Below are 26,765 nucleotides of genomic sequence, written 5' to 3' on the forward strand. Positions count from 1 at the left end.
GATAGGCGTTTCTGCGGCCGCAAACGTGACTCCAAGATGGTATGTTGCCTCCCTGGTGCTAGGGTCAAGGATGTCACGAAGCGGCTGCAGGGCATTCTGGAGGGGGAGGGTGAACAGCCAGTAGTCGTGGTCCATATCGGTACCAACGACATAGGTAAAAAAAGGGATGAGGTCCTGCAAGGCGAATTTAGGGAGTTAGGAGATAAATTAAAAAGCAGGACTTCAAAGGTAGTGATCTCAGGATTACTACCTGTGCCACATGCTAGTGAGTATAGGAACAGGAGAATAGACAGGATGAATGCGTGGCTGCAGGGATGGTGTAGGAGGGAGGGATTTAGATTCCTGGGACATTGGGACCGGTTCTGGGGAAGGTGGGACCTGTACAAGCGAGACGGGTTACACCCGAGCAGGACCGGGACCAATGTCCTCGCGGGGGTGTTTGCTAGTGCTGTTGGGGAAGGTTTAAACTAGAGTGGCAGGGGGGTGGGAACCTGAGCGAGGAGTCAGAAGGGAATAAAATTGAGAGCAGCAAGAGAGGGGAAGACCCAGGGGAAATCTACAATACAAATAGTACAAACAGTTGTTCAAGAACAAGTGAAAGGGAAAAGCGTAGAGCAGCGGAAAGAAAGTGTACTTTAGGCACGACAGAAAAAATAAAAACTAGAAGGTGTAAGGCGATTAACCCAGCATCAAAGCTGTGGCAGGGGGTTGGGAACCTGAGCAGGGAGACAGAGGAAAGCGTGTCAGGAAGGTTCAGAAGGTATGGAGTAAAAGGTAAAGTGTTAAAAAAGGAAAAAGCAGGAACTATGTGTCACAAAACGTATTTGAAAGTTCTTTATCTGAATGCACGTAGTATTCCTAACAAAATGGACGAGTTAACGGCACAAATAACTACGTATGGGTATGATCTTGTGGTCATTACAGAAACATAGCTGCAGGGTGACAACGACTGGGAATTAAATATGCCAGGGTATTTAACAATCAGGAAAGACAGGCAGGAAGGAAGGGGAGGTGGGGTGGCTATGTTAATAAACGAAGGAAGCACTGTAATACAGAGAAATGATATTGGGACAAAGGATCAGGATAAAGAAACAGTTTGGGTAGAGATAAGGAATAATAAGGGGAAAAAAACACTAGTGGGCGTAGTATATAGGCCTCCTAATAGTTGCAACTTTGCTGGAAGAAGTATGAATCAGGAAATAGTCAGGGCATGTAATAAGGGAACAGCTATAATTATGGGGGATTTTAACTATCACATTAACTGGACAAATCAAATTGGGCAGGGCAGCCTTAAGGAAGAGTTTATTGAGTGTATTAAGGATGGATTTCTTGAGCAGTATGTAACTGATCCTACAAAGGGGCAAGCAACCTTGGACCTGGTCCTGTGTAATGAGCCAGGATGAATTAATAATGTCCTAGTTAAGGATCCCCTTGGAATGAGTGACCATAACATGGTTACATTCCATATCCAATTAGAGGGTGAGAAGGTTGGTTCTCAAACAAGCGTACTGAGCTTGAATAAAGGAGACTATGATGGTATGAGAGCGGAATTGATTAAAGTGGACTGGGAAAATAGATTAAAGGGTAAGACGGTACATGAGCAGTGGTGTTCATTCAAGGAGTTATTTTACAACTTTCAAAAAATATATATTCCACCGAGGAAAAAAGGGTGTAAAAGAAATGACAGCCATCCGTGGCTAAGTAAAGAAATTAAGGACAGTATCCGACTAAAAACAAGGACATATAAGGTAGCCAAACTTAGTGGGAGGATAGAAGATTGGGAAGTCTTCAAAAGACAGCAAAAAGTAACTAAAGGATTGATTAAGAAAGGAAAGATAGATTATGAAAATAAATTAGCAAGCAATATAAAAACAGATAGCAAGAGTTTCTATAATTATATAAAAAGAAAAAGGGTGGCTAAGCCAAACGTAGGTCCCTCAGAGGATGAGACCGGGAAATTAATGGTGGGAAACATGGAAATGGCAAAAATGCTGAACAAATATTTTGTTTCAGTCTTTACGGTAGAGGACACTAAGAATATCCCAACACTGGACAAACAGTGGGCTCTAGTGGGGGAGGAGCTAAATACGATTAAAATCACTAAGGAATTGGTACTCAGTAAATTAATGGGACTCAAGGCAGATAAATCCCCTGGTCCTGATGGCTTACATCCGAGGGTCTTGAGGGAAGTGGCAGTAGGGATTGTGGATGCTTTGGTAATAATTTTCCAAAATTCTCTGGACTCGGCAAAGGGCCCGGCAGATTGGAAAACTGCTAATGTAACACCCTTATTTAAAAAGGGTAGTAGGCAGAAGGCTGGAAATTATAGACCAGTTAGCCTAACATCTGTGGTGGGTAAAATTTTGGAGTCTATTATTAAGGAGACAGTAGCGGAACATTTGGATAAACATAATTTAATAGGACAAAGTCAGCATGGCTTTACGAAGGGGAAGTCATGTCTGACAAATTTGCTTGAGTTCTTTGAGGGCATAACGTACAGGGTGGATAAAGGGGAACCAGTGGACGTAGTGTATTTAGACTTCCAGAAGGCATTCGACAAGGTGCCACATAAAAGGTTATTGCTCAAGATAAAGAATCACTGGATTGGGGGTAATATTCTGGCATGGGTGGAGGATTGGTTATCTAAAAGGAAGCAGAGAGTTGGGATAAATGGTACATTCTCGGACTGGCAACCAGTAGCCAGTGGTGTTCCGCAGGGGTCGGTGCTGGGTCCCCAACTCTTTACAATCTATATTAACGATTTGGAGGAGGGGACCGAGTGTAACGTATCAAAGTTTGCAGATGATACAAAGATGGGAGGGAAAGTGGAGAGTGAGGAGGACATAAAAAACCTACAAGGGGATATAGACAGGCTGGGTGAGTGGGCGGAGATTTGGCAGATGCAATACAATATTGGAAAATGTGAGGCTATGCACTTTGGCAGGAAAAATCAGAGAGCAAGTTATTATCTTAAAGGCGAGAAACTGGAAAGTACTGCAGTACAAAGGGATCTGGGGATCCTAGTGCAAGAAGATCAAAAAGTTAGTATGCAGGTGCAGCAGGTGATCAAGAAAGCCAATGGAATGTTGGCTTTTATTGCTCGGGGGATAGAACATAAAAACAGGGAGGTATTGCTGCAGTTATATAAGGTATTGGTGAGACCGCACCTGGAATACTGCATACAGTTTTGGTGTCCATACTTAAGAAAAGACATACTTGCTCTCGAGGCAGTACAAGGAAGGTTCACTCGGTTAATCCCGGGGATGAGGGGGCGGACATATGAGGAGAAGTTGAGTAGATTGGGACTCTACTCATTGGAGTTCAGAAGAATGAGAGGCGATCTTATTGAAACATATAAGATTGTGAAGGGGCTTGATCGGGTGGATGCGGTAAGGATGTTCCCAAGGATGGGTGAAACTAGAACTCGGGGGCATAATCTTAGAATGAGGGGCTGCTCTTTCAAAACTGAGATGAGGAGAAACTTCTTCACTCAGAGGGTAGTAGGTCTGTGGAATTTGCTGCCCCAGGAAGCTGTGGAAGCTACATCATTAAATAAATTTAAAACAGAAATAGACAGTTTCCTAGAAGTAAAGGGAATTAGGGGTTACGGGGAGCGGGCAGGAAATTGGACATGAATTTAGATTTGTGGTTAGGATCAGATCAGCCATGATCTTATTGAATGACGGAGCAGGCTCGAGGGGCCGATTGGCCTACACCTGCTCCTATTTCTTATGTTCTTATGTAAATCACTATGTGAGAGTGGAGGGATTCAGGTGCGGTCTTAACAACTGCTATAACAAATCAAAATGGTGTGAAATCTCAAATTAAACATTTTGTAAGCGTGAAGGCAGTGGAATGTTTCTGCAAACACAAAGTGAGGGTTTGAGAAATCAGCCCAAAGCTGTGTTGGCCTACGAACAGTGGATCTTAAAAAGTTGAGAATTCCGATAAGTACATTAGTCTCACTAACTTCAAATCAACGTGATCCAAAATACTTCAGCCGTGAGCTGTAAGTGTTGTGGCTCAGTGGTATCATTCTCGCCTCTGAGTTAGAAGGCTGTGGGTTCAAGTCCCACTCCAGAGACTTGAGTGCATAATCCAAGCTGACACTCCCAGTGCTGCACTGTTGGAGGTGCCGTCTTTCGGATGAGACGTTAAACTGAGGCCCCATCTGCCCTCTCAGATGGACGTAAAAGATCTCATGGCCACTATTTCGAAGAAGAGCAAGGGAGTTCTCCCTGGTGTTCTGGCTAATATTTATCCCTCAACCAACATCACTAAAATAGATTCCCTGATCGTTTATCACATTACCATTTGTGGGATCTTGCTGTGCGCAAATTGGCTGCTGTGTTTTCTACATTACAACGGTGTCTATACTTCAAAAGTATTTAATTGGCTGTGAAGCGCTTTGGGATGTCCTGTTGGTTGTGAAAGGCGCTATATGAATGCAAGTCTTTCTTTTTCTTCTTACGATACTCTTTATTCATTTGCTCACATTGCTGCCACCACCAGAGATTGGTACACAACAGAAATGATGACTATGTGCAGTTATATAGAGCTTCTAACACAGTAAACTCCTTAAGGTACTTCACAGAAGAGAAAATGGGAGGGAGGTGGGAAAAGACGGTCACCGAGCAGGAGTGGGAGAAGAACAAGGGGAGGTGGCTGGAGGTGCTGTCAAAGAGATAGGTTCTGCAGCTGGCGAGAGATGTATCAAGGCGGAGGAGTTTGGGGGTAAGTTCCAGTGGGCGCCAGCTCAAGGGTGTGCCAGGGGCAATGGAGAGGCAGATACAGGGAAGCAGAAAGCGGGGACATAGGGCTGAAGGAAGTTGCAGAGGTGAGGTAGGAGGCGGAATTTGTAAACTAGGAAGCGGAGAGAGGAAGGGTTGGGGAACCAGTGAGGGGAGGCAGAGTTTAGGGCGAGTTGACGTAGGGGTCAGCGAGGGGTGGAAGGTCAGGGTGCCGGCGGGGACGATCGGACAAGCTGAGCCCAGGCGGGACAAAGGCCGAGTGAGCTTTCAGCGGCGTTGCGGTAGAGGTAGAAGCAGCAGCAGCCAATGCTTCAGAGGTGGAGCACGCGTTCAGGCAAGATGTGGGAATCCCAGTGAACAAAAACCTCCCTCCCACCCTCCAGACACACGGCACAGTTAAAAGGACAGAATCTACAACTGTGCTACTGGCTGGTTTTCCATAATTGCAGCAAAACCACTGCGCGAACATTCGATTCATCCACCGTCACATTACAACTACACATGATGTTGAAACCAGCAGTCGTGGCACTGCTTAACATTTTCAAAACAACCTATTTTCATTGGAACAGGAGGAGGCCATCACTCCTGAACGGCCTAGCTCTAATTTTAAGTTTTGCAGTGGACAGAAGGGACAGTCTGGTTACCTGCAGATCTCCTCGCTGGCCATTTCCACCTGTTACACCACACTGTGTACCTTTTATTAACAGGGGCTCATCTGCAACACATAGTAGAACCATATTACACACTCGAAAACTCAGTGGCAAATAAGGGATCTGCAAATGCTGGAATTGTGTAATAAAAACAGAAAATGCCGGGGATACACAGCAAGCCAGTCGGCATCCGAGAGAGAACGTGGAGGATTAGCCTGGCTCTGCAGTCCTTGTCTACGTACCAGAAATTAAGTTCTAGGCGGGGAGACAAACACTTGCACGTTTATTAAGCGTCACATGAACATACTCACTCTCTACCACTTACAAGGCACAGTTCAGGAGTGCGATGGAATACTCTCCACTTGCCTGGATGAGTGCAGCTCCAACAACACTCAAGAAGCTCGACACCATCCAGGACAGATCAGCCCGCTTGACTGGCAACCCATCCACCACCCTAAACACTCACTCCCTCCACCACCGGTGCACCATGGCTGCAGTGTGTTCTATCCACAGGATGCACTGCAGCAACTTGCCAAGGATTCTTCGACAGCACCTCCCAAACCCACGACCTCCTTCACCTAGAAGGACAAGGGCAGCAGGTGCATGGGAACAACACCACCTGCACGTTCCCCTCCGAGTCACACACCATCCTGACTTGGAAATATATCGGCCATTCCTTCATCGTCACTGGGTCAAAATTCTGGAACTCTCGACCTAACAGCACTGTGGGAGAACCTTCACCACACGGACTGCAGCGGTTCAAGAAGGCGGCTCACCACCACCTTCTCAAGGGCAATTAGGGATGGGCAATAAATGTCGGTGACGTCCACATCCCGTTAAAAAATGACAGTCACTCTCCCTATCAATGATCTTGATATACTTTACACCAGTTCTCGATTTTAAAATTCTTATCCTTGTTTTCAAATCCCTCCAAGGCCGCGCCTCTCCCTAACTCTAACGTTCTCCAGCCCTATAACTCTCCGAGATCTCTGCGCTCCTCCAATTCTTGCCTCTTGCGCATCCCCGATTTTAATCACTCCACTATTGGCGGCCATGCTTTCAGCTGCCTAGGCCCTAAGCTCTGGAATTCCCTCCCTAAACCTCTCCCCCTCTCTCCTCCTTTAAGATGCTCTTTAAAACCTACCTCTTTGACCAAGCTTTTGGTCACCTGTCCTAATATCGCCTTATGTGGTTTGGTGTCAAATTTTGTCTGATAATCGCTCCTGTGAAGCGCCCTGGGACGTTTTACTACTTCCAACAACCACACCTTGCAGCTTCGAAAGAGAATTCTTTATGACTCGTACCTTGTTCAGCAGTATCATCGTTTTCCTGCTGTGCGGTCCTTAAACGCGCAGCACTGCCATTCGCAGAAGGGGATGAGCCTGCAGGCACGGAATTCTGATCTGTCAACTTACTGATGGAGCGTGGACCCTCACACTCAGGCAAAATGCACCGGCTGAACTCTACCACACAAAGTGAAAACACCAACAGTCAGGGAGAGAGAGAGAGAGATAACTCAGGAAACGACAAGGGTTCTCACACAGCAGAAGAAATATTTTATGTGGCGGTATTGCCAAATAATTTGGCTGCAAACCTGAATTTAACATAGAGAAACTTATTTCTTATGTTCTTAAACTTAAATTTCTGTCATTAGAGGCTCTGTCCAGTGGTGATGCGTTGGTTTATTTTTCGGTAGAGGACGAGTAATTTAAAGCCGCGGTGGTTCATCTGGACCGCCGGCCTGATACTGACCACATGGAGCCACATCAAGATGATCCCAGGGATGAGAGGGTTTAGTTTTGAACAGAGACAAGAGAAACTGGGGCACTTTTCCTTAGAATAAAGTTTAAAAGGAGATCTCGTGTGTTCAAAATTATGAGGGGTTTCGATAAGGTAAATCAGGAAAAACTATTTCCATTGCCTGGTGAGGTGATAACTAGGGGGCCTCAATTTAAAATCATCACCAAAAGAACAATGGGAGAGGTGAAGAGAATTATATATTTTAAATTGCAGTGGGCTGTTAGGAGATAGAATGAAACAGCGGTGGAAGTAAAATCCATAACAGCTTTCTGAAAGGGAAGTGGATAAACATTTGAAAAGAAAAATTTAAAAGGGTCTGGGGGAAAGGGCAGGGGAATAGGATTAAGGGGATAGCTCTTTCAGAGAGATGGCACAGGCACGAAGGGTTGAGTGTCCTCCTTCTGTGCTGTTTGATTCTATGATTGTGTGGGTGGATGTGTACACACGTTAGTGTACAATATCAGTATATGGCAGCTTGGTCATTATATTACTGGACCAGTAATCCAGATAATAATCCAGAGAACGTGACTTCAAATCCCACAATGGCAATTTAAGAATTTGTTAAAGAAAATCTGGAAAAGTTGGTATCAGTAAAAGTGACCATAAAACAGTCAGATTGTCGTGAAAACCCAACTGGTTCGTTCACTAACGTCTTTTAGGGAAGGAAACCTGCCGTCCTTACCCGGTCTGGGCCTATATGTGACTCCAGTCCCACACCAACATGGTTAACTCTTAACTGCCCTCTGAAGTGGCCTTGCAAGCCCCTCAGTTGCATCAAACCGCTACCAGGAATACAGCCTTCTTAGGGCAATAAATGCTGGCCTTGTCAGTGACGCCCACATCCCGAGAATGAAAAAAAATCTGTGCGGATGCACCCTCCCACACCCGGTCAAATTGCCTGACGACACTCACCTTCTATTCTCACATATGAATCATAGAAAGGTTACAGCATAGAAAGAGGCCATTCGGCCCATCAAATCCGTGCTGGCTCTATGCAAGAGCAATCCAGCTAGTCCCACGCCCCCTCCCTGCAAATTTTTTCCTTTCAAGTACTTATCGAATTCCCTTTTGAAAACCATGATTGAAACTGCCTCCACCACCCCCTCGGGCAGTGCATTCCAGATGCCATTTGCTGCATAAAAAAGTTTTTCCTCATATCACCGCTTGTTCTTTTGCCAATCATCTTAAATCTCCCCTTCCGCCAATGGGAACAGTTTCTCTCTATCTACTCTGTCTAGATCCTTCATGATTTTGAATACCTCTATCAAATCTCCTCTCAACCATCTCTGTTCCAAGAAGAACAACCCCAGCTTCTCCAGTCTATCCACATAACTAAAGTCCCTCATCCCTGGAATCATTCTAGTAAATCTCTCTGCACCCTCTCTAAGGCCTTCACATCTTTCCTGAAGTGTGGTGCCCAGAACTGGACACAATACTCCAGTTGTGGTCAAACTAGTATTTTATAAAGGTTCATCATAACCTCCTTGCTTTTTTGCTTTTGTACTCTATGCCTCTATTTATAAAGCCCAGGATCCCGTTTGCTATTTTAACTGCTTTTTCAGCGTGCCCTACAACCTTCAGCGATTTGTGCACATATACTCCCAGATCTCTCTGTTTCTGTACCCCTTTTAGAATTGTGCCCTCTAGTTTATATTGCCTCTCCTCGTTCCTCCTACCGAAATGTATCATCTCGCATTTTGCTGCGTTAAATTTCATCTGCCACGTGTCCGCCCATGTCACCAGCCTGTCCATATCCTCTTGAACTCTATCACTATCCTCCTCACTGTTCACTACCCTTCCCAGTTTTGTGTCATCTGCAAATTTGGAAATTGTGCCCTGTACACCCAAGCCCAAGTCATTAATATATATCAAGAAAAGCAGTGAAGGTGGATGAGGTACACAGAGAGCTGTCAGTAGCACGGCGCATACCCCAGCACGAGTCAGTGCCCTTGGGGAGGGTTGGAGAATTAGGGGGCATGTGATATTGTTTATACCTCTGACACATAGAGAGCCACAGCATTCTTTGTAAGGTTCCCCATACAGTTTCCAAAACACCACTGTGATGCTGTACTCATCTTACTGACGGCACATTCAGGATGCATTTCATTTGCTTGGACTTGTATGTCAAAAGAAATATGAACTTACTGTTTCTGTGCGGTGCCAGCGTAGAAGCAATGATGCTACGGACACAGAAACGTGAGCCCGCGTCACTCTCCCGGGGACCATTGTGGTGACAGAAGTGATGATGAAGGTGTCTTGCAAACTGTAAAAATACCACGGCGGCAGCACCCTGAAAGAGAGCAGGACAGGAAGCTCGGTTAGTGAAGCTCATTACAAAGGCCAGCGTTTCATTGCCCGACACAACTCATCCAAGCACCGCATCACAGCGATAGGGGTACCAGTACCCATGGGCTGATGATTGGGGTGGCGGGGGGGGGGGGCTACGGCACTGCAGTGGTTACATTACCGGATTAGCACAGATGGGGAGGTGGGCTCCGAACAGTCAATTTGCATATTTGAGCCCAGACAACAAGTTGACTTTGGGTGGGGAAAATCACAGCTGATCCTGTACACATTTACTAGCTGGGGTCACTAAATTTTAAGTGATGGGGATCAAAAACCGTGGCCAATTAAAGCCTCTGAACTACCACCCAATTGCCATTGGTTAGCTCTGCACAGGCCAGGGATCAAACCTGGTCTGGCTGACACAGTACTACGCCAAGGGGGAGGGGATGGCATTAGATTTCTTTAGATAATCGACATGACACATAAACCCAGTACAAAATACCAGTTCTGGTCTTAAGCTTTTAATGAAATTATAGAATCATACAGCACAGAAGGAGGCCATTTGGCCCATCGTGCTTGTGCCGTCTCTTTGAAAGAGCTATCCAATTAGTCCCACTCCCCCTGCTCTTTCCCTATACCCAAGCAAACTTTTTCCTTTACAAGATGCCTTCAGCTGCCTAGGCCCTAAAGCTCTGGAATTACCTCCCTAAACCTCTCTACCTCTTTCTTCTCCTTTAAGATGCTCCTTAAAACCTACCTCTGTCACCTGTCCTAATATCTCCTTATGTGGCTCGGTGTCAAATTTTGTTTGACAATCGCTCCTGTGAAGCACCTTGGGACGTTTACATTCAAGGTGCTTTATAAATGCAAGTTGTTGTACCTATTCTCTTTTGAATCTGCTTCCACTGACCTTTTAGGCAGTGAATTCCAGATCATCACAACTCACTGCGTAAAAAAAAATTCTCCTCATCTCCCCTCTGGTTCTTTTACCAATTACCTTAAATCTGTGTCCTCTGGTTACCGACCCTCCTGCCAATGGTTAGAATGTCAAAAAATGTTAAGCATATTAGCTGCTGAAAAATGGAAGGGATTTTCTCCCCCAGTAATACCAATATTCCAACGCTCCTATCCTTACCCAGCCTACAGCATCCAATCCCGAAAACCGAGGTAACTGCTTGGAATAAAACCGAGTGCTCTCCTCATCAGCCTTCTTTCTCCTCTCTCCAGCGTCTCCATTCCGAGAATCCGTTGAACTGAGGGATTCACGCAGAAGAAAAGAAATGCTTTAGGGTCAGGATCGCGACACAGATTCAGTGAAAGTTTAACCAATGTGGAACCGCAAACTTATTAGGAGAAGCTTAGAGCACAGGGCACCTGGCTTTCGCTCCCGGGCATCGTAGACCCTTGCAAGTCATCAAAGTCTTTGTAAAAGGAGCAAAGCACAAGGACAAGTGAAAAGTGCAACGTCACACCCTGTGTCTTAAAAATCTAACATAACACCCCTCCAGCTTCCTAGGGGCGACTGTCGCAGTTGACATGGGGCCCGATTTTACCAGGGGTGCGGGTTGGCAGCGGGTGGTCGGGCGGGCTCGAGGAAAACGCGCCGGCCAAATTGAGTGCGTTGTGCACGCGATCGCGGGATGATTGATGTGATTAGCCGGCAGTTACGGGTTCCGCGCTTCTCAGCTGCGTGCCGGCGGCCTGTGCATGCGCATTGACGTCTGAGCGATGGTTGCGCTCTATTTAAAGGGGCAGTCCACCAAAGCCCCTCCAGCCACAAACTACACTCCATCAAGGATGGAGGAGCACAGGGGTAAGGCTGCTCCCCGTTTCACGGACCACGCCCTCCAGGTGCTGCTGGACGGGGTCCGCATGAGGAGGGAGACGCTGTTCCCCACAGATGGAAGGAGGTGCCCTGCCAGCGCCACCAAGAGGGCATGGGAGGAGGTGGCCGCGGAGGTCACAAGCAGGGGAAACACCACCCGCACTTGGATTCAGTGCCGCAAGAGATTCAATGACCTCACCAGGTCCGGAAAAGTGAGTACACTAACGCACTCTGCGTCACTCCGTCTTCCACATCACCTCAAACACCTCACAACCCCATCTCCACTGACAGCACTGCGCTCCCGCACCAATCCTCACAGCCACCCAACTATCAGCCTCACAGTGCCTGCACGTACCCACCGTCCCTGTCCCCACTCGACCACTACCACACATCCCAATGCCCATACAATGGGATGGCCATGTGGCACACGCATCCTCCCATCCATCTGGCACACGCTCAACCCAATCACACCAATGCTTGAAGCGTCTCACATTGTAATCATCACTCAATAACGTTTTTGTGTTTTGCCCTCACAGGAGAAGAGGGCCAGGAATGCACGCGATAGGGCACGCACCGGAGGGGGCCTGCCACACGAGATGGCCCTGACAGACGCAGAGGTCGAGGCACTGGAGATCAGCCGCACGCTGCATTGCCTGTCGATGGCGGATGGCGAGTCTGGTTCTGGCGAAACGGCCGGTAAGGGAAAGCTGGCACTCATCACTCATGATCGTAGCATCACATGGCATATGCCGCACCGCCACATTTGGTCACATGCCTGATATTTCCCTCTGTTCTCTTGCAGGACCGTCTGCGATCGACGTCTCGGTTGAGGGCGATTCCTCAGAGGACATGCCCGTCTCTGAGGGTGCATCGTCACACATGAGCCTTGCATCCACCAGCGCAGATACACACACCTCGGTGGGTCCCCCACCTCAGCTAGTTAGGATTGCACATGGTGAGTCACCGCGCACACGTGAGCATGAGCAGACCCTGGTGGCAGGGTCAGCCGCGGAGGGTCCGCGTCGGTGGGAGCACTCTTCTCCAGGCTTTGCTCAGCCGGACCCAGATGCTGAACCCAGGGGGCCACCTGTCAAAAGGAGAGTCGTCGAGGGGCACCAGAACATTGCTGAGGTACTGGGAGAGGTGCCACGCGCACTCTCCACAATCGCACGGAGGATGGAAGAGTCCAACTCCTGCATGAGGGGAATGGTGGCACAGGTGCAGGAGGGTATCGCCGAGATAGTGTCGCAGGGACGTGAAGGCATCTCTGAGATAGTGTCGCGGGTAGGTGTGGGAACGTCTGCGGTGGAGGATAGGCTAGCCTCCCTCGAGCGTCACGCACAGCTCACCAATGAGTCCATCCAGGCCCTCACAACGGCTGTTCGGATTCAGGGTGAACAACATTCTGCCGCCATCAACAGGTTGACAGATACATTGGAGGTGGCCTTGCAAGGTCTCACCCACGTCATCCAAACTGCCGTCCAGCAGGGTGGAAGGGGTGATGTGGGCCTTGGCCATGAGAGGGAAGATGGTGAACGGGGAAATGGAAGTGTGGACGCTACTCAAGGCGCCCCCAAGTCTCACCCGTTGCCCCCCTCTCAACCAGTGCCCGCAATAGTCCATCCTCTCCAGGTGGCCGAGTCTGCCCCTGCACAGGTGCAGGAGGAGCAGTCTGCGGAGGTGCCCTCACGGGCACCGAAACCCAGGGGGCGTCGGCCCAAAGCATCTACCCGGTCAGGGCACGAACAGGAGCAATCTGCCACCACCTCTGCTGGAGCCACAGGGGTAGCACCACGTAGGGGGTCCCGAAAACGAACGCCTAAAGTTCCGTGAGCACACAGGGATTGCACCAGGGTGTTTGTCGTTTTTTAAAAAATTTTCTACTCTTTGAATGTCACCACAAAATAAACTCACTTTTTCTCACCAATGCTGCCACCTCTTGTCCATAATTCTGCGGCTTGTGCAATATGTCCCTTCCGTGCGCCTCATCATGACGACGACCACCCCGTCCCACCCATTGGGCATAATCCAGTGGGTGCAGGTGTACAGGCACCACTCTTCTGTGGAGGGAGCCTGTATGGACGCTCGTCTGTGCACGTTATGACATGTGAACGCCTCACACAGTGTGATGTTAGGAGAACCGTTGGCATATGAGTGCCTCCCTGGCCTGACGAGCACGCAGGTGAGCCGGTGTTCGGCGCATGGGTCGTTCCTCCTCCTCTCCCTCTTCCTCCTCCTCCTCCACCTCCTCCTCATTGTCGTCCTCAATGTGGGTGGCGGGTGTGCATGGGGCCTCCTCCAGCGGCACCCCTCTCTGTAGTGCCATGTTATGCAGGGCACAGCAGACAACTATAATTCGTCCCACTCTGAATGGCGTGTATTGGAGCGCTCCCCCGGATCGATCAAGGCACCTGAAGCGCATCTTGAGCAGCCCTATAGCCTGCTCAATTGTAGACCTGGTAGCAATGTGGCTGTCATTATACCGACGCTGTGGCTCGGTAATGGGGTTCCTCAGAGGTGTCATAAGCCACGTGTGCAGGGGATATCCCTTGTCGCCGAGGAGCCAGCCGTTGCCGGCGTTGGGTGCGTGGAAGAGGGGCGGGACGGTGGACTCCCTGAGGACGAAGGCATCGTGGCAGCTGCCAGGGTATCTGGCGCACACGTGTAGGAATCTCTGGCGGTGGTCACAAATGAGCTGGGCGTTCATGGAGTGATACCCTTTCCTGTTGATAAACAGCCCTGGCTCATGTGGAGGTGCCCGTATTGCTATGTGGGTGCAATCGATTACACCCTGCACCCGTGGGAAGCCAGCCACAGCATGGAATCCAACCGCCCTCTCCATCTGGCTGCGCTCATCCATGGCGAAGTTGATGTAGGTCGAGGCCCTGCGGAACAACCCATCGGTGACCTGCCTTATGCACTTGTGTGCAGACGACTGACAGACCCCGGTGATGTCCCCCGTGGCACCCTGGAAGGATCCGGAGGCGAAGAAGTTGAGGGCAGTGGTGACTTTGACGGCGACGGGTAAGAAGATGCTGCTTGGTCCATCCGGGAGCAGCTCGTCATTGAGGAGGCTGCAGATGTCGGCGACTACCTGGCGAGTGACTCTGAGCCTCCGTATGCACTGCTGCTCAGAGAGGTCCATGAAGCTGAGCCTCGGTCTGTAGACCCTGTGCGGAGGGTAGTGCTTCCTGCGACGCATCTCTCTCTGCGGATGCCCTCCATCCTGCTGTGCAGGTGGATGTGCCGCAGCACCGTGTTGTGGGGATGCACGTCTCTGAGGCGGACGGCGTGGACTGCGAGGCTGCTGATGCTGTTCGTCCTCCGAGGATGTCAACGCAGCACCCATCTGGCAGGTTTAGGTTTGCGGGGTTGTGCACGCTAGAAAAGTGTGTCCTCGCACAGGGGTTGCACTTCCACGCCGGTGAATCTTCTTGCTTGGAGGAGGGTGGTGGAGGGCTGGCGTTGCCCAATGTTACGGAGTGTCCTCCTGCGTTGGTGAAGGCTCTCCCCCCCCACCTGTGGAATGCACCTTGGCAGCTGCCACAGGCTGCTGGCTGCAACACGTCCGTTGAGAGTGCGAGTGTTTCCCCCAGTATGGGAAACAGTCTCATTTCACTGTAAAATCCGACACCTGTTAAATAAACAGCTCAATCAGGTCATTTAATGACCTGAAATACCAAGATAAATACACTCAAGTGGAACCCTGCTGGCTTTAATTGCCTGCGGGATTCCCACCAGCGGGGCCAACGCACGCACCCCCGCATGTCAGCGCGCAACCCGAAAGTGGGCGGGATCGAGGCGCGATCCGGTCCCGCTCCTCGAAACCGGGATTTTAGAGGCCCCCCCGCCGAGAACGCACCCGGAACCGGGTGCTAAAATCGGGCCCATGGTTTCAAGATGAGAATGTTGGCTACGGGAGACTGTTTTAGCCACATGCCCTTATTTTATAGAAAACGCCTTACGCTCAACACGGGTAATTGTGCTTAACACGTGTGTATATTTACTTAACATCTATCGCCATTCAGTAACCAAGGAAGTAAAGCAGCCACAATGATTAAAAAAAACACTCGCGTACTCTGCTTTCCGTCTTACCAACAAACGCACAGAAAGGTTAAAGTTCACATGCCGTGCGAATACGACTGTGTCTACCGTTCATTTTTAATTTATTAATCAGAAATGCAATTCATTGAGTGATACAGCACAGGAGGCCGCCACTCGGCCCATCATGCCTGTGCAATTAGCCACATCTAGATTCCCAATTAGCCACATGTGGCTAGAGGCTGATGCATTGGACAACACTGGCGTAGACCTACTTCGAAAACGACACCCAACTGCACACGAAGGATTAACGACTAACCTGTTTTCGAAGGGAAGGCGGGTGGAAATCAGAGACGAGGGGTTTAACACGTCATCTTCAGCACAGTGAGTGGAAGGCAGACGCAGCGAGGGTGAAGGGCCAGTCACAGGGCAACGGTGAAGCACTGAATGGAAGAAAAAAGAAGAATTAGTGAATGAAGCAGGAAAAGCCTTTGGTAACACTTCGAAACCTGGGATTGGCTCGTACTGTCCTAACGAGCCACACCGTTGTACAAACGCTCGCTATAAAACAAGGGCCGCGAGGGTTCAAGAAACGGGCCCCCTCACCACCTTCACATGGCAAACTAGGGATGGACAATGAATACTGGCCCACATCCTGCAAACAAATAAGAAAAGAGAAAAAAAATCATCTAATTCCCAGCTCTCCCTTACTATAGTGAAGGGGAGATAGAAAGAACTTGCATTTATATAGCGCCTTTCACGGCCTCAGGACGTCCCAAGGCGCTTTACAACCAATCAAGCACTTTTGAAATGTACTCACTGTTGTAATGTAGGGAAACGCGGCAGCCAATTTACGCTCAGCAAGATCCCACAAACAGCAATGAGGTAAAGACCAGATAATCAGTTGTGGGATAAATATTGGTCAGGACTCTGGGGAGAACTCCCCTGCTCTTCTTCAAATAGTGGCCGTGGGATCTTTTACATTCGCCCGAGGGGGCAGACGGGGCCTCAGTTTAATGTCTCATCCAGCAGCGCAGCACTCCCTCAGTACTGCACTGGGAGTGTCAGCCTGGATTATGTGCTCAAGTCTCTGAAGTGGAACTCAGAGGCGAGACAGTTCTACCCACTGAGCCACGGCTCACACCTTTGGTTATTTTATGCTCAGATCTCACTTGATCAACATGTTAATTTTTTTAAAAATTGCATTAGATAAAATCACTGTCTCGGAGACAAAGACCAGGAAAGGCCCAGATCCGACACCTGGTCTGCTCAGAGTTAGCTGATCTTGGCTAGGGGAGCAGACCACCTTTGTTTCTCAGGTGTAGCTTTCTGGTTTTTTAAAATTAAATGTCAGATATCTAGTGTTTTTCTCTCTCAGCTGCCTCTGTTCTGTTAATTTTGAGGCCTTTCCTGATTTGTTCCCGACAGTCCTACAAAACATACTTCTCCACTCTGCCAGATTCAGTTCTCACTTGGTAACGTTGACCTTTCTCTTCGACATGCTGACTAACCTGTTGTGTATTTTCTGAAATTTCAGTCAGTGATCAAAGAACCAGGACTCACAACAACAACTTGCATTTATATAGCACCTTTAGTGTAGTAAAACGCCCCAAGGCGCTTCACAGGAGCGTAATTAAACAAAATTTGACACCAAGCCACATTAGGAGATATTAGGAAAGGTGACCAAAAGCTTGGTCAAAGATGTAGGTTTTAAGGAGTGACTTAGAGGAGGAGGAGAGAGGCGGAGGAGTTTAGGAAGGGAATTCCAGAGCTTAGGGCCTAGGCAGCCGAAGGCACGGCCGCCAACGGTGGGGCGAAGGAAACCGGGGACGCGCAAGAAGCCAGAATTGAAGGAGTGCAGAGATCTCGGAGGGTTGTAGGGCTAGAGGAGGTTACAGAGATAGGGAGTGGCGAGGCCACGGAGGGATTTGAAAACAAGGATGAGAATTTCAGAATCGTGGCGTTGCCAGACCGGGAGCCAATGTAGGTCAACGAGCACAGGGGTGATGGGTGAACGGGGCTTGGTGCGAGTTAGGATATGGGCAGCAGAGTTTTTTGGATGAGCTCAAGTTTACAGAGAGTGGAAGATAGGAGGCTGGCCTGGAGAACATTGGAAAAGACGAGTCTGGAGGTAACAAAGGCATGCACGTGGGTTTTGGCAGCAGAGGGGCTGAGGCAGGGGCGGAAATGGGTGATATTACGGAGGTGGAAGTAGGCGGGCTCGGTGATGGAGCGGATATGGGGTCGGAAGCTCATCTCAGGGTCAAATAGGATGTCGAGGTTGTGAACAGTCTGGTTCAACCTCATAGGTTGAAAGAGGGATAGAGTCGGTGGCTAGGGAACGGAGTTTGTGGCGGGGACCGAAGACAGTGGCTTCGGTCTTCCCAATATTGAATTGGAGGAGATTTCTGCTTACTGGATGTTGGACAAGCAGCGTGACAACTCTCTTGCACAAAGTCTACTTGCAACGGTTTCAATCACTGTAACACTGTGGATTAATATCGTTTGCTCCATATTAAATTATTAGTGCCGCTCAGCATGGCAGAAACAATCTAAACCTTATGCCCTCAATCAAATGTCTACAAGGCAGGGGTGGAGGAGATGGTGCCACAATTGGCCTGAGTTCCCTTGTGTGATTGCTGCAGGAAAGTGCATGGGATGTGTGTGTGTATATGTATGTGTGAGAGATCCGGTAACCAGAGGATACAGATTTAAGGTAATTGGCAAAAGAACGAGAGGGGAGATGAGGAGAACATTTTTTTAATGCAGTGAGTTGTTATGATCTGGAATGCACTGCCTGAAAGGACGGTGGAAGCAGATTCAACAATAACTTTCAAAAGGGAACTCGATAAATACCTGAAGGGGAGAAAATTGCAGGGCTATGGGGAGTGGAACTAATTGGATAGCAGTTTCAAAGAGCCTGGCACAGGCACAATGGGCTAAGTGGCCTCCTCCTGTGCTGTATGATTCTACAAGATATATAAATACGTACACACACATATTTACACATGTGTATTATAGAAGCACATATTATAAGTCCACACACATATACATATAAATTGTATACACACATAGTTAAATAGCCTGGCTACGTTGCCTAGACTCACATATGAAGTGACCATCTGGATGAGGCACCAGATGGCGTCCAGCACCCATGGGATCATGTTCCAGCCAGAGGCAGCGCCTCCTGGTGAAAAGCGGATTTACAAGATAATGTCTACAAGTGATCGCCTGCCACTTTCATTGTGTGCGTCAAGACCAAGGGACAGACTGACCTTGCCAATCAGAACCACTCACACTACATGCCAACTGCCAGCACGACTCGTCAAACACAGACTTTTTTGGCCCTTCAATAATCCAGTTGGAGAGCTCTGATGACAAGACCAAATGGTGCTTTGTTATGTCGAGACTCGACTATTCCAATGCTCTCCTGGCCGGCCTCCCACCCTCTCTAAACTTCAGCTCATCCAAAATTTTGCTGCCCGTATCCTAACTTGCACCAAGACCCGTTCACCCATCACCCCTGTGCTCGCTGACCGACATTGGCTCCCTGTCCGATTTAAAATTCTCATCCTTGCTTTCAAATCCCTCCATGGGCTCACCCCCTCCCTATCTCTGTAACCTCCTCCAGCCCCTACAGCCCTCCGAGATCCCTGCGCTCCTCCAATTCTGACCTCTTGCGCATCCCCGATTATCTTTGCTCCACTATTTGCGGCAGTTCCTTCAGCTTCCTAGGCCCTAAGCTGGAATTCCCTCCCTAAACCTCCTGCCTCTCTCTCCTCCTTTAAGACACTATGTTAAAGGCACTATATAAATGCAAGTTGTTGTTGCTCCAATCAACCGTAGGTCTGCCGTGGTTCTCATTCCAGCACAGCATCCCCACCTGGTGGCGAGGATCATGTACTTCCACATACACACAGGCTGTAATTTACTGTGAAAAATTAACAGGCATGTGTCACATTTCAAAATGTCAAGTGTGCATCAAATGGAAAGCTAGTCATTTCCCTGACCTTGATAACCAGGCCTCTCCGCAAAGGCGGGAGCAGCCGCCAACGGAAAGGTTCCCTGAGCATTTAGTCTCTAATTGCCATCAGTTACAGGGAGTAACTGAACAGTGGCCTTAAAGGGACAGGCCAAGTTAACAATGCTCCGTCTGAGCTGCTGAAGATCACACCTGTGCTCCACACTAGCTGCAAACAAGATCAGCCAGCACTGGGGCCTGGGGTGGGGGGATGAAGCAAACATACTGCCCCAAAAATAGGCTTCGATATTTCCTTAAAAAGTGCTCCAGATGTTATCTGTGGCTCAGTGGTACCTCTCTTGTCTCTGAGTCAGAAGGCTGGCTACTCCAGAGACTTGAGCACATAATCTATGCTCGCACGCCCGGTGCGATACTGAGTGAGCGCTGCACTGCCAGAGGTGCCGTCTTTCGGATGAGACGTTAAACCGAGGCCCCGTCTGCCCTCTCAGGTGCACGTAAAAGACCCCAAGGCACTGTTTTGAAGAAGAGCAAAGGGGTTCTCCCCGGTGTCCTGGCCAATATTTATCCCTCAATCAACATCATTATCACATTGCTATTTGTAGGATTTTGCTGTGTGTCAATTGGCTGCCGCAAATTGGCCATTGCAGCGACTACACTTCAAATGTACTTAATTGGCTGTAAACAGCTTTGAGATGACCTGAAATTGTGAAAGACGCTGTAGAAATGCAAGTCTTTCTTTATGTGAACTAGTGAAGAATCTGATTATTTTTTAAAAGCAAAAAATTGACTCAATTGACAGGCGTTGCTGCATACTGGGTGTGTGCTGCACTTGTCAAGAACGACCTGACGATAAATTGGCAGTGACAGTATCAGCTGGTAACTCTTCAGTGTATTTGGCAGCAGCTTTAAAGTTAAACGCCCAAACTCTGGTGAGATTCCTGACGTCAGCAAAGAAGCAACAGGATAGTTTAAAAAAAGCTTCGAAGTTTACAAAGTTCCTTTCTCATCGGCTGCAGTTTGGGACAAAGCCAGAGAGGTGCAAAACTCCTGCTCGCTGACCTACATTGGCTCCCGGTCTGGCAACACCTCAGTTTGAAAATTCTCATCCTTGTTTTTCAAATCCCTCCATGGCCTCGCCCTTCCATATCCCTGTAACCTCCTCCAGCCCTACAATCCTCCGAGATCTCTGCACTCCTCCAATTCTGACCTCTTGTACATCCCCGATTTCCATTGCTCCACCATTGGCAGCTGTGCTTGTAAGAGATCCCTCTGTCAGTGTCGAACCACACGAGTTTACAGGACAGAAGGAGGCATTCAGTCCATTGTGCCCATGCGGGGGCGGGAGTGGCCGAGGTGGGGGGGGGGGGGGGGGGGGGGGAGTGGCGGGGGACCTCCCCTTTTCTTTCAAACAGCTGTCTAAAATGTTTCTCTTGCTCTCTGTCCGAACTATCGTTGAGTGGATAGAAACAGTCTGTTTTCATATACTCCTTCTCATCCTTTCATAAAGAAAGAAAGACTTGCATTTATATAGCGCCTTTCATGACCGTGGGATGTCTAAAAGCACCTTACAGCCAATGAAGTGTAGTCTCTGTTGTGATGTAGGAAACATGGCAGTTAATTTGAGCACAACAAGATCCCACAAACAGCAACGAGATAATGACCAGATAATCAGTTTTTAGTGATGTTGGTTGAGGGATAAATATTGGCCCAGGACACCGGGGACAACTGCCCTGCTCTTCTTTGAAATAGTGCCATGGGATCTTTTACGTTCGCCTGAGAGCGCAGACGGGGCCTCGGTTTAACATCTCATTCGAAAGATGGCACCTCCGACAGTGCAGCACTCCCTCAGTACTGCACTGGGAGTGTCAGCCTGGATTGTGTGTTCAAGTCTCTAGTAGGTAGTAAGCGCGAGGATTGGGAGGGTTTTAGAAACCAGCAAAGGATGACCAAAAAATTGATAAAAAGGGGAGAAAATAGAATATGAAAGTAAACTAGCAAGAAATATAAAAACAGATTGTAAGAGCTTCTACAAGTATGTAAAAAGGAAGAGATTAGCAAAAGTAAACATTGGTCCCCTATAGGCTGAGACAGGAGAAATTATAATGGGGAATAAGGAAATGGCAGGTGCGTTAAACAAATATTTTGTATCTGTCTTCACAGTAGAAGACACAAAAAACATACCAGAAATAGTGGGGAACCAAGGGGCTAATGAGAGTGAGGAACTTAAAGTAATTAATATCAGTAGAGAAAAAGTACTTGAGAAACTTATGGGACTAAAAGCCAATAAATCCCCTGGACCTGAGGGCCTACATCCTAGAGTTCTAAGAGAGGTGGCTGCAGAGATGGTGGATCCATTGGTTGTGATCTTCCAAAATTCCCTAGATTCTAGAACAATCCCAGCGGATTGGAAGGTAGCAAATCTAACACTGCTATTCAAGAATGGAGAGAGAGAGAAAACAGGGAACTACAGGCCAGTTAGCCTGACATCGGTCATCAGGAAAATGCTGGAATCCATTATTAAGGACGTGGTAACAGGGCACTAAGAACATCATAATATGATTCGGCAGAGTCAACATGGTTTTATGAAAGGGAAATCGTGTTTGACAAATTTATTAGAGTTTTTTTGAGGATGTAACTAGCAGGGTAGATAAGAGGGAACTAGTGGATGTTGTATATTTGGATTTTCAAAAGGCATTTGATAAGGTGCCACACGAACGGTTGTTACACAAGATAAGGGCTCATGGGGTTGGGGGTAACATATTAGCATGGATAGAGGATTGGTTAACAGACAAAAAAAGTAGGGATAAATGGGTCATTTTCAGGTTGGCAGGCTGTAACCAGTGGGGTGCTGCAAGGATCGGTGCTTGGGCCTCAGCTATTTACAATCTATATTAATGACTTGGATGAAGGCACCCAGTGTATCCAGGTTTGCTGATGATACAAAGCTAGGTGGGAAAGTAAGCTGTGAGGAGGACACAAAGAGTCTGCAAAGGGATATAGACAGGTTAAGTGAGTGGGCAGATGGAGAATAATGTGGGGAAATGTGAGGTTATTCACTTTGATAGGAAGAATAGAAAAACAGAATACTTTTTAAATGGTGAAGTTATTAAATGTTGGTGTCCAGAGGGATTTGGGTGTTCTTGTACAAGAAACACAAAATGTTAGCATGCAGGTATAGTAAGCAATTAGGAAGGCAAATGGCATGTTGGCCTTTATTGCAAGGGGGTTGGAGTACCAGAGTAAGGAAGCCTTACTACAGTTATACAGGACTTTGGTGAGACCTCACCTGGAGTACTGTGTATTGTTTTGGTCTCCTTATCTAAGGAAGGATATACTTGCTTTAAAGGCGGTGCAATGAAGGTTCACTAGATTAATTCCTGGGATGAGAGGGTTGTCCTATGAGGAGAGGTTGAGTTGGATGCACCTATACTCTCTGAAGTTTAGAAGAATGAGAGGTGATCTCATTGAAACATATAAGATTATGAGGGGGCTTGACAGGGTAGATGCTGAGAGGTAGTTTCCCCTGGCTGGAGAGTCTAGAACTAGGGGGCATAGTCTCAGGATAAGGGGGCGGTCACTTAAGAGCATTAGAAGTAGGAGCAGGAGTAGGCCATTCAGCCCCTCGAGCCTGCTCGGCCATTTAATGAGATCATGGCTGATCTGATTTTTACCTCAATTCCACTTTCCCGCCATTTCCCCATATCCAGACTGAGATGAGGAGGCATTTCTCCACTCAGAGGGTTGTGAATCTTTGGAACTCTCTACCCCAGAGGGCTGTGGATGCTGAGTCATTGAGTATATTCAAGGCTGAGGTAGATACATTTTTGGACTCTAGGGAAATCAAGGGATATGGGGATCGGGTGGGAAAGTGGAGTTGAGGTCGAAGATCAGCCATGATCTGATTGAATGGCAGAGCAGGCTCGAGTGGCCATATGGCCTACTCCTGCTCCTATTTCTTATGTGGTACCAGAACCCACAACCATCCCACTGAGCCACCTCTATCAAATCACACCATAATCTCCCCCGTACTGACAAAATTAGTCCCAGTTTTCCAAGGCTTCCTTCGTTTGTCTTTCCTCTTTCCAGGCAGCATGCTGGGGAATCTGTGCTGTACCATCTCTATTGCCTCAACATTCCTTCCTATAGTGTGGAGCCCAAAACTGTGCACGGTGCTCCAACTGTGCTTGTGTACCTGAACCCCCAAATCCTACTGCACATCCACATCATCTAGCCTTCCCCCAATGAGTACAATTAATACTTTTATTTTAGTTTTTTAACCAAAATGTACTGATATTGAATCCTATTTGTCTTTTTTTTAACCCATTCTTATCAATATCCCTTTGCAGCTTTACTTGGTCCTCAGGTTAGTTACATACACCTCCGAGTGTCACCTGTAAATATGGACATCGCTCCCTCTAGCCCTATATTCAAAACTCAAGCCACTCTTCAAATTAGACATTGGGAAGACTAAAGTGATCACCTTCGGCCCCCTTCTCAAACTCCGTTCCCTCTCCGCCGGTTCCACCCCCTCCTCGTTCATCGTCTCAGGCTGAACCCCACTACTGGCAACCTTGGCGTCCAGTTTGACCCTGAGCTGACCTTCGACCCCCATAATCTCTCCATCACAAAGACTACCTACTTCCACCTGCATAATATCACCTGTCTTCACCCCTACATCAGCCCTTCTGCTGCTTAAGTTTAGAAGAATGGTGATCTCATCGAAACATAAAATTCTAACAGGACTAGACAGACCAGACGCAGGGAGGATGTTCCCGATGGCTGGGGAGTCCAGAGCCAGGGGTCACAGTCTCAGGATACGGGGTATGCCATTTAGAACCGAGATGAGGAGAAATTTCTTCACTCAGGGGGTGGTGAACCTGTGGAATTCTCTACCACAGAAGGCAGTGGAGGCCAAGTCATTATAGAAAATAGGAGCAAGAGTAGGCCATTCGGCCCTTCGGGCCTGCTCCGCCATTCAAAATGATCATGGCTGATCGTCTAACTCAGTACCCTGTTCCCGCTTTTTCCCCCTATCCCTTGATCCCTTTAGCATTAAAAAATATATCTCCTTCTTCAATTGGAGCTTTCAAGACAGAGATCGATAGATTTTTGTTGGGTAAGTGTAAGGAGGGATGTGGAGCAAAGCTGGGTAAATAGAGTTGACCTACAGATCAAACTGAATTGCAGAACAGGCTCGAGGGGCTGAATGGCCTACTCCTCTTCCTATAATCCGGGCTGACACTCCCAGTACCAGTACTGAGGGAGTGCTGCACCGTCAGAGGTGCCGCTTTTCAGATGAGATGTTAAACCGAGGCCCCGTCTGCCCTCTGTGGATGTAAATGATCCCATGACCACTATTCGAAGAGCAGGGGAGTTCTCCCCGGTGTCCTGGGCCAATATTTACCCCTCAACCAACTTCACTAAAACAGATTATCTGGTCATTTATCTCACTGCTGTTTATGGGATCTTGCTGTGTTTAAATTGGCTGCCCCATTTCCCACATTACAACAGTGACTACACTTCAAAAAATACTTAACCGGCTGTAAAGCACTTTGGGACGTCCTGAGGTCTCGATTACTCTTGGGGTTGCTAAAGATCGCCAACCCCCACAACACCTTCCCATCCCCACCTCCAGCCCCAATCCCTGAACACAACCTCAACCCAACTCCCAGGATCAGGCCCAAAGACAGCACCAACCCCAAAACCAAAACAAACACAAACTCCAAACACAACCCCCAACCCCCATTACAAACCTCAACCCCCAAACGCAAAACAAACACAAACTCCAAACACAACCCCCATTACAACAATCCCCAACCCCCAAACGCAAAACAAACACAAACTCCAAACACAACCCCCATTACAACAATCCCCAACCCCCAAACACAACCCCCAAAAACAAACCTCAACTCCCAAACACAACCCCTAAACACAATCCCCAAAAACAAACCTCAACCCCCAAAAACAAACCCCAACCGCCAAACACAAACCCCAACCGCCAAACACAAACCCCAACCGCCAAACACAAACCCCAACCGCCAAACACAAACCCCAACCGCCAAACACAAACCCCAACCGCCAAACACAATCCCCAAACACAAACCCCAACCGCCAAACACAATCCCCAAACACAAACCCCAAGCACAAACCTCAACCCCAATCCCCAACCCCTAAACACAATCTCCAAACACAACCCCCATTACAACAATCCCCAACCCCCAAACACAACCCCCAAAAACAAACCTCAACTCCCAAACACAACCCCTAAACACAATCCCCCAAAACAAACCTCAACCCCCAAAAACAAACCTCAACCCCCAAAAACAAACCCCAACCACCAAACACAATCCCCAAACACAAACCCCAACCGCCAAACACAAACCCCAACCGCCAAACACAATCCCCAAGCACAAACCTCAACCCCAATCCCCAACCCCTAAACACAATCCCCAAACACAAACCCCCAAAACAAACCTCAACCCCTAAACACAATCTCTAAACACAAACCCCCAAAACAAACCCCAACCCCCAAACACAACCCCCAACCCCTAAACACAGTCCCCAAACACAAATCTCAGCCCCCAAACACAAACCCCCAGCCAGTCCGTTGCCGGGTTATCTTCCCTCTTCACACTCCGATCCCCCCCCATCCCCATCAGGACTCCCCCTTCTCCCCACTGACCCCGGCCTCACCTCTCCCGAGTAAAGCCTTCAGCCGCCACATGCTGTCCGAGCGCGGCCTCCCGCGGCCCGCGACCCGTCCACCAACCGCCAATCGACGGCGCGCGCGCCCGCCAACCGCCCCTCCAGCGCGTTACATCATCACGCATCTCCATTAGCAACGCCGCCTGCCCCTCGCGTCACTTCCGCACCAGTGCTTTCTCCAGACCGTATTCAGGATGACATCACCACAGCACCAGCCCCGCCCACTCACTTCCGGTACAACTCACTCACATCATGATGTGGAGATGCCAGTGGTGGACTGGGGTGGACAAATGTAAGGAGTCTTACAACACCAGGTTACAGTCCAACAGTTTTATTTTAAAATCACAAGCTTTCGGAGATTATCCCCTTCGTCAGGTGAGTGAGTGAAGGGTTCTCAAATCGCATATCTTATATTAGGCTGGGAGACAATCACACCAATCAAAGGTGTCGTTGGTGTTCAGACAGGTTAGCCACGGAAAACATTACATCCCAGTATACTGAATACACAATGGGTCAGATTACACAGACAGAGAGAGAAAGAGACCCGAAAAGCAGAGAGAGAGAGAGAATGACCCGTTGTATTAAAAACAGATAACTTTTTTTTCCCGGTGGTGGGGTTACGTGTAGCGTGACATGAACCCAAGATCCCGGTTGAGGCCGTCCTCATGGGTGCGGAACTTGGCTATCAATTTCTGCTCGACGATTTTGCGTTGTCGTGTGTCTCG

At 48.4% G+C, this 26,765-nt stretch overlaps 1 protein-coding gene across 2 annotated transcripts in view; it reads right to left on the reverse strand.

The window, feature by feature from the left end:
• Positions 1–26,170, reverse strand: part of dele1 (DAP3 binding cell death enhancer 1) — a 41,169-nt gene extending 14,999 nt beyond the window's left edge. For both annotated transcript variants that reach the window (XM_067995976.1, XM_067995975.1), the window contains exons 1-6: positions 26,029–26,170; positions 15,673–15,796; positions 10,623–10,740; positions 9,347–9,491; positions 6,706–6,864; positions 5,396–5,466 (exon numbers count right to left, since the gene is read on the reverse strand). In XM_067995976.1, the coding sequence (XP_067852077.1) occupies positions 5,396–5,466; positions 6,706–6,864; positions 9,347–9,491; positions 10,623–10,740; positions 15,673–15,796; positions 26,029–26,059 (648 nt within the window). In that variant the 5' untranslated portion in view covers positions 26,060–26,170. The remainder of the gene's footprint in view (positions 1–5,395; positions 5,467–6,705; positions 6,865–9,346; positions 9,492–10,622; positions 10,741–15,672; positions 15,797–26,028) is intronic.
• Between the last annotated feature and the right edge of the window lie 595 nt (positions 26,171–26,765).

This window comes from Heptranchias perlo, chromosome 14, assembly GCF_035084215.1.
Source record: "Heptranchias perlo isolate sHepPer1 chromosome 14, sHepPer1.hap1, whole genome shotgun sequence".
NCBI classification, from domain to species: domain Eukaryota; kingdom Metazoa; phylum Chordata; class Chondrichthyes; order Hexanchiformes; family Hexanchidae; genus Heptranchias; species Heptranchias perlo.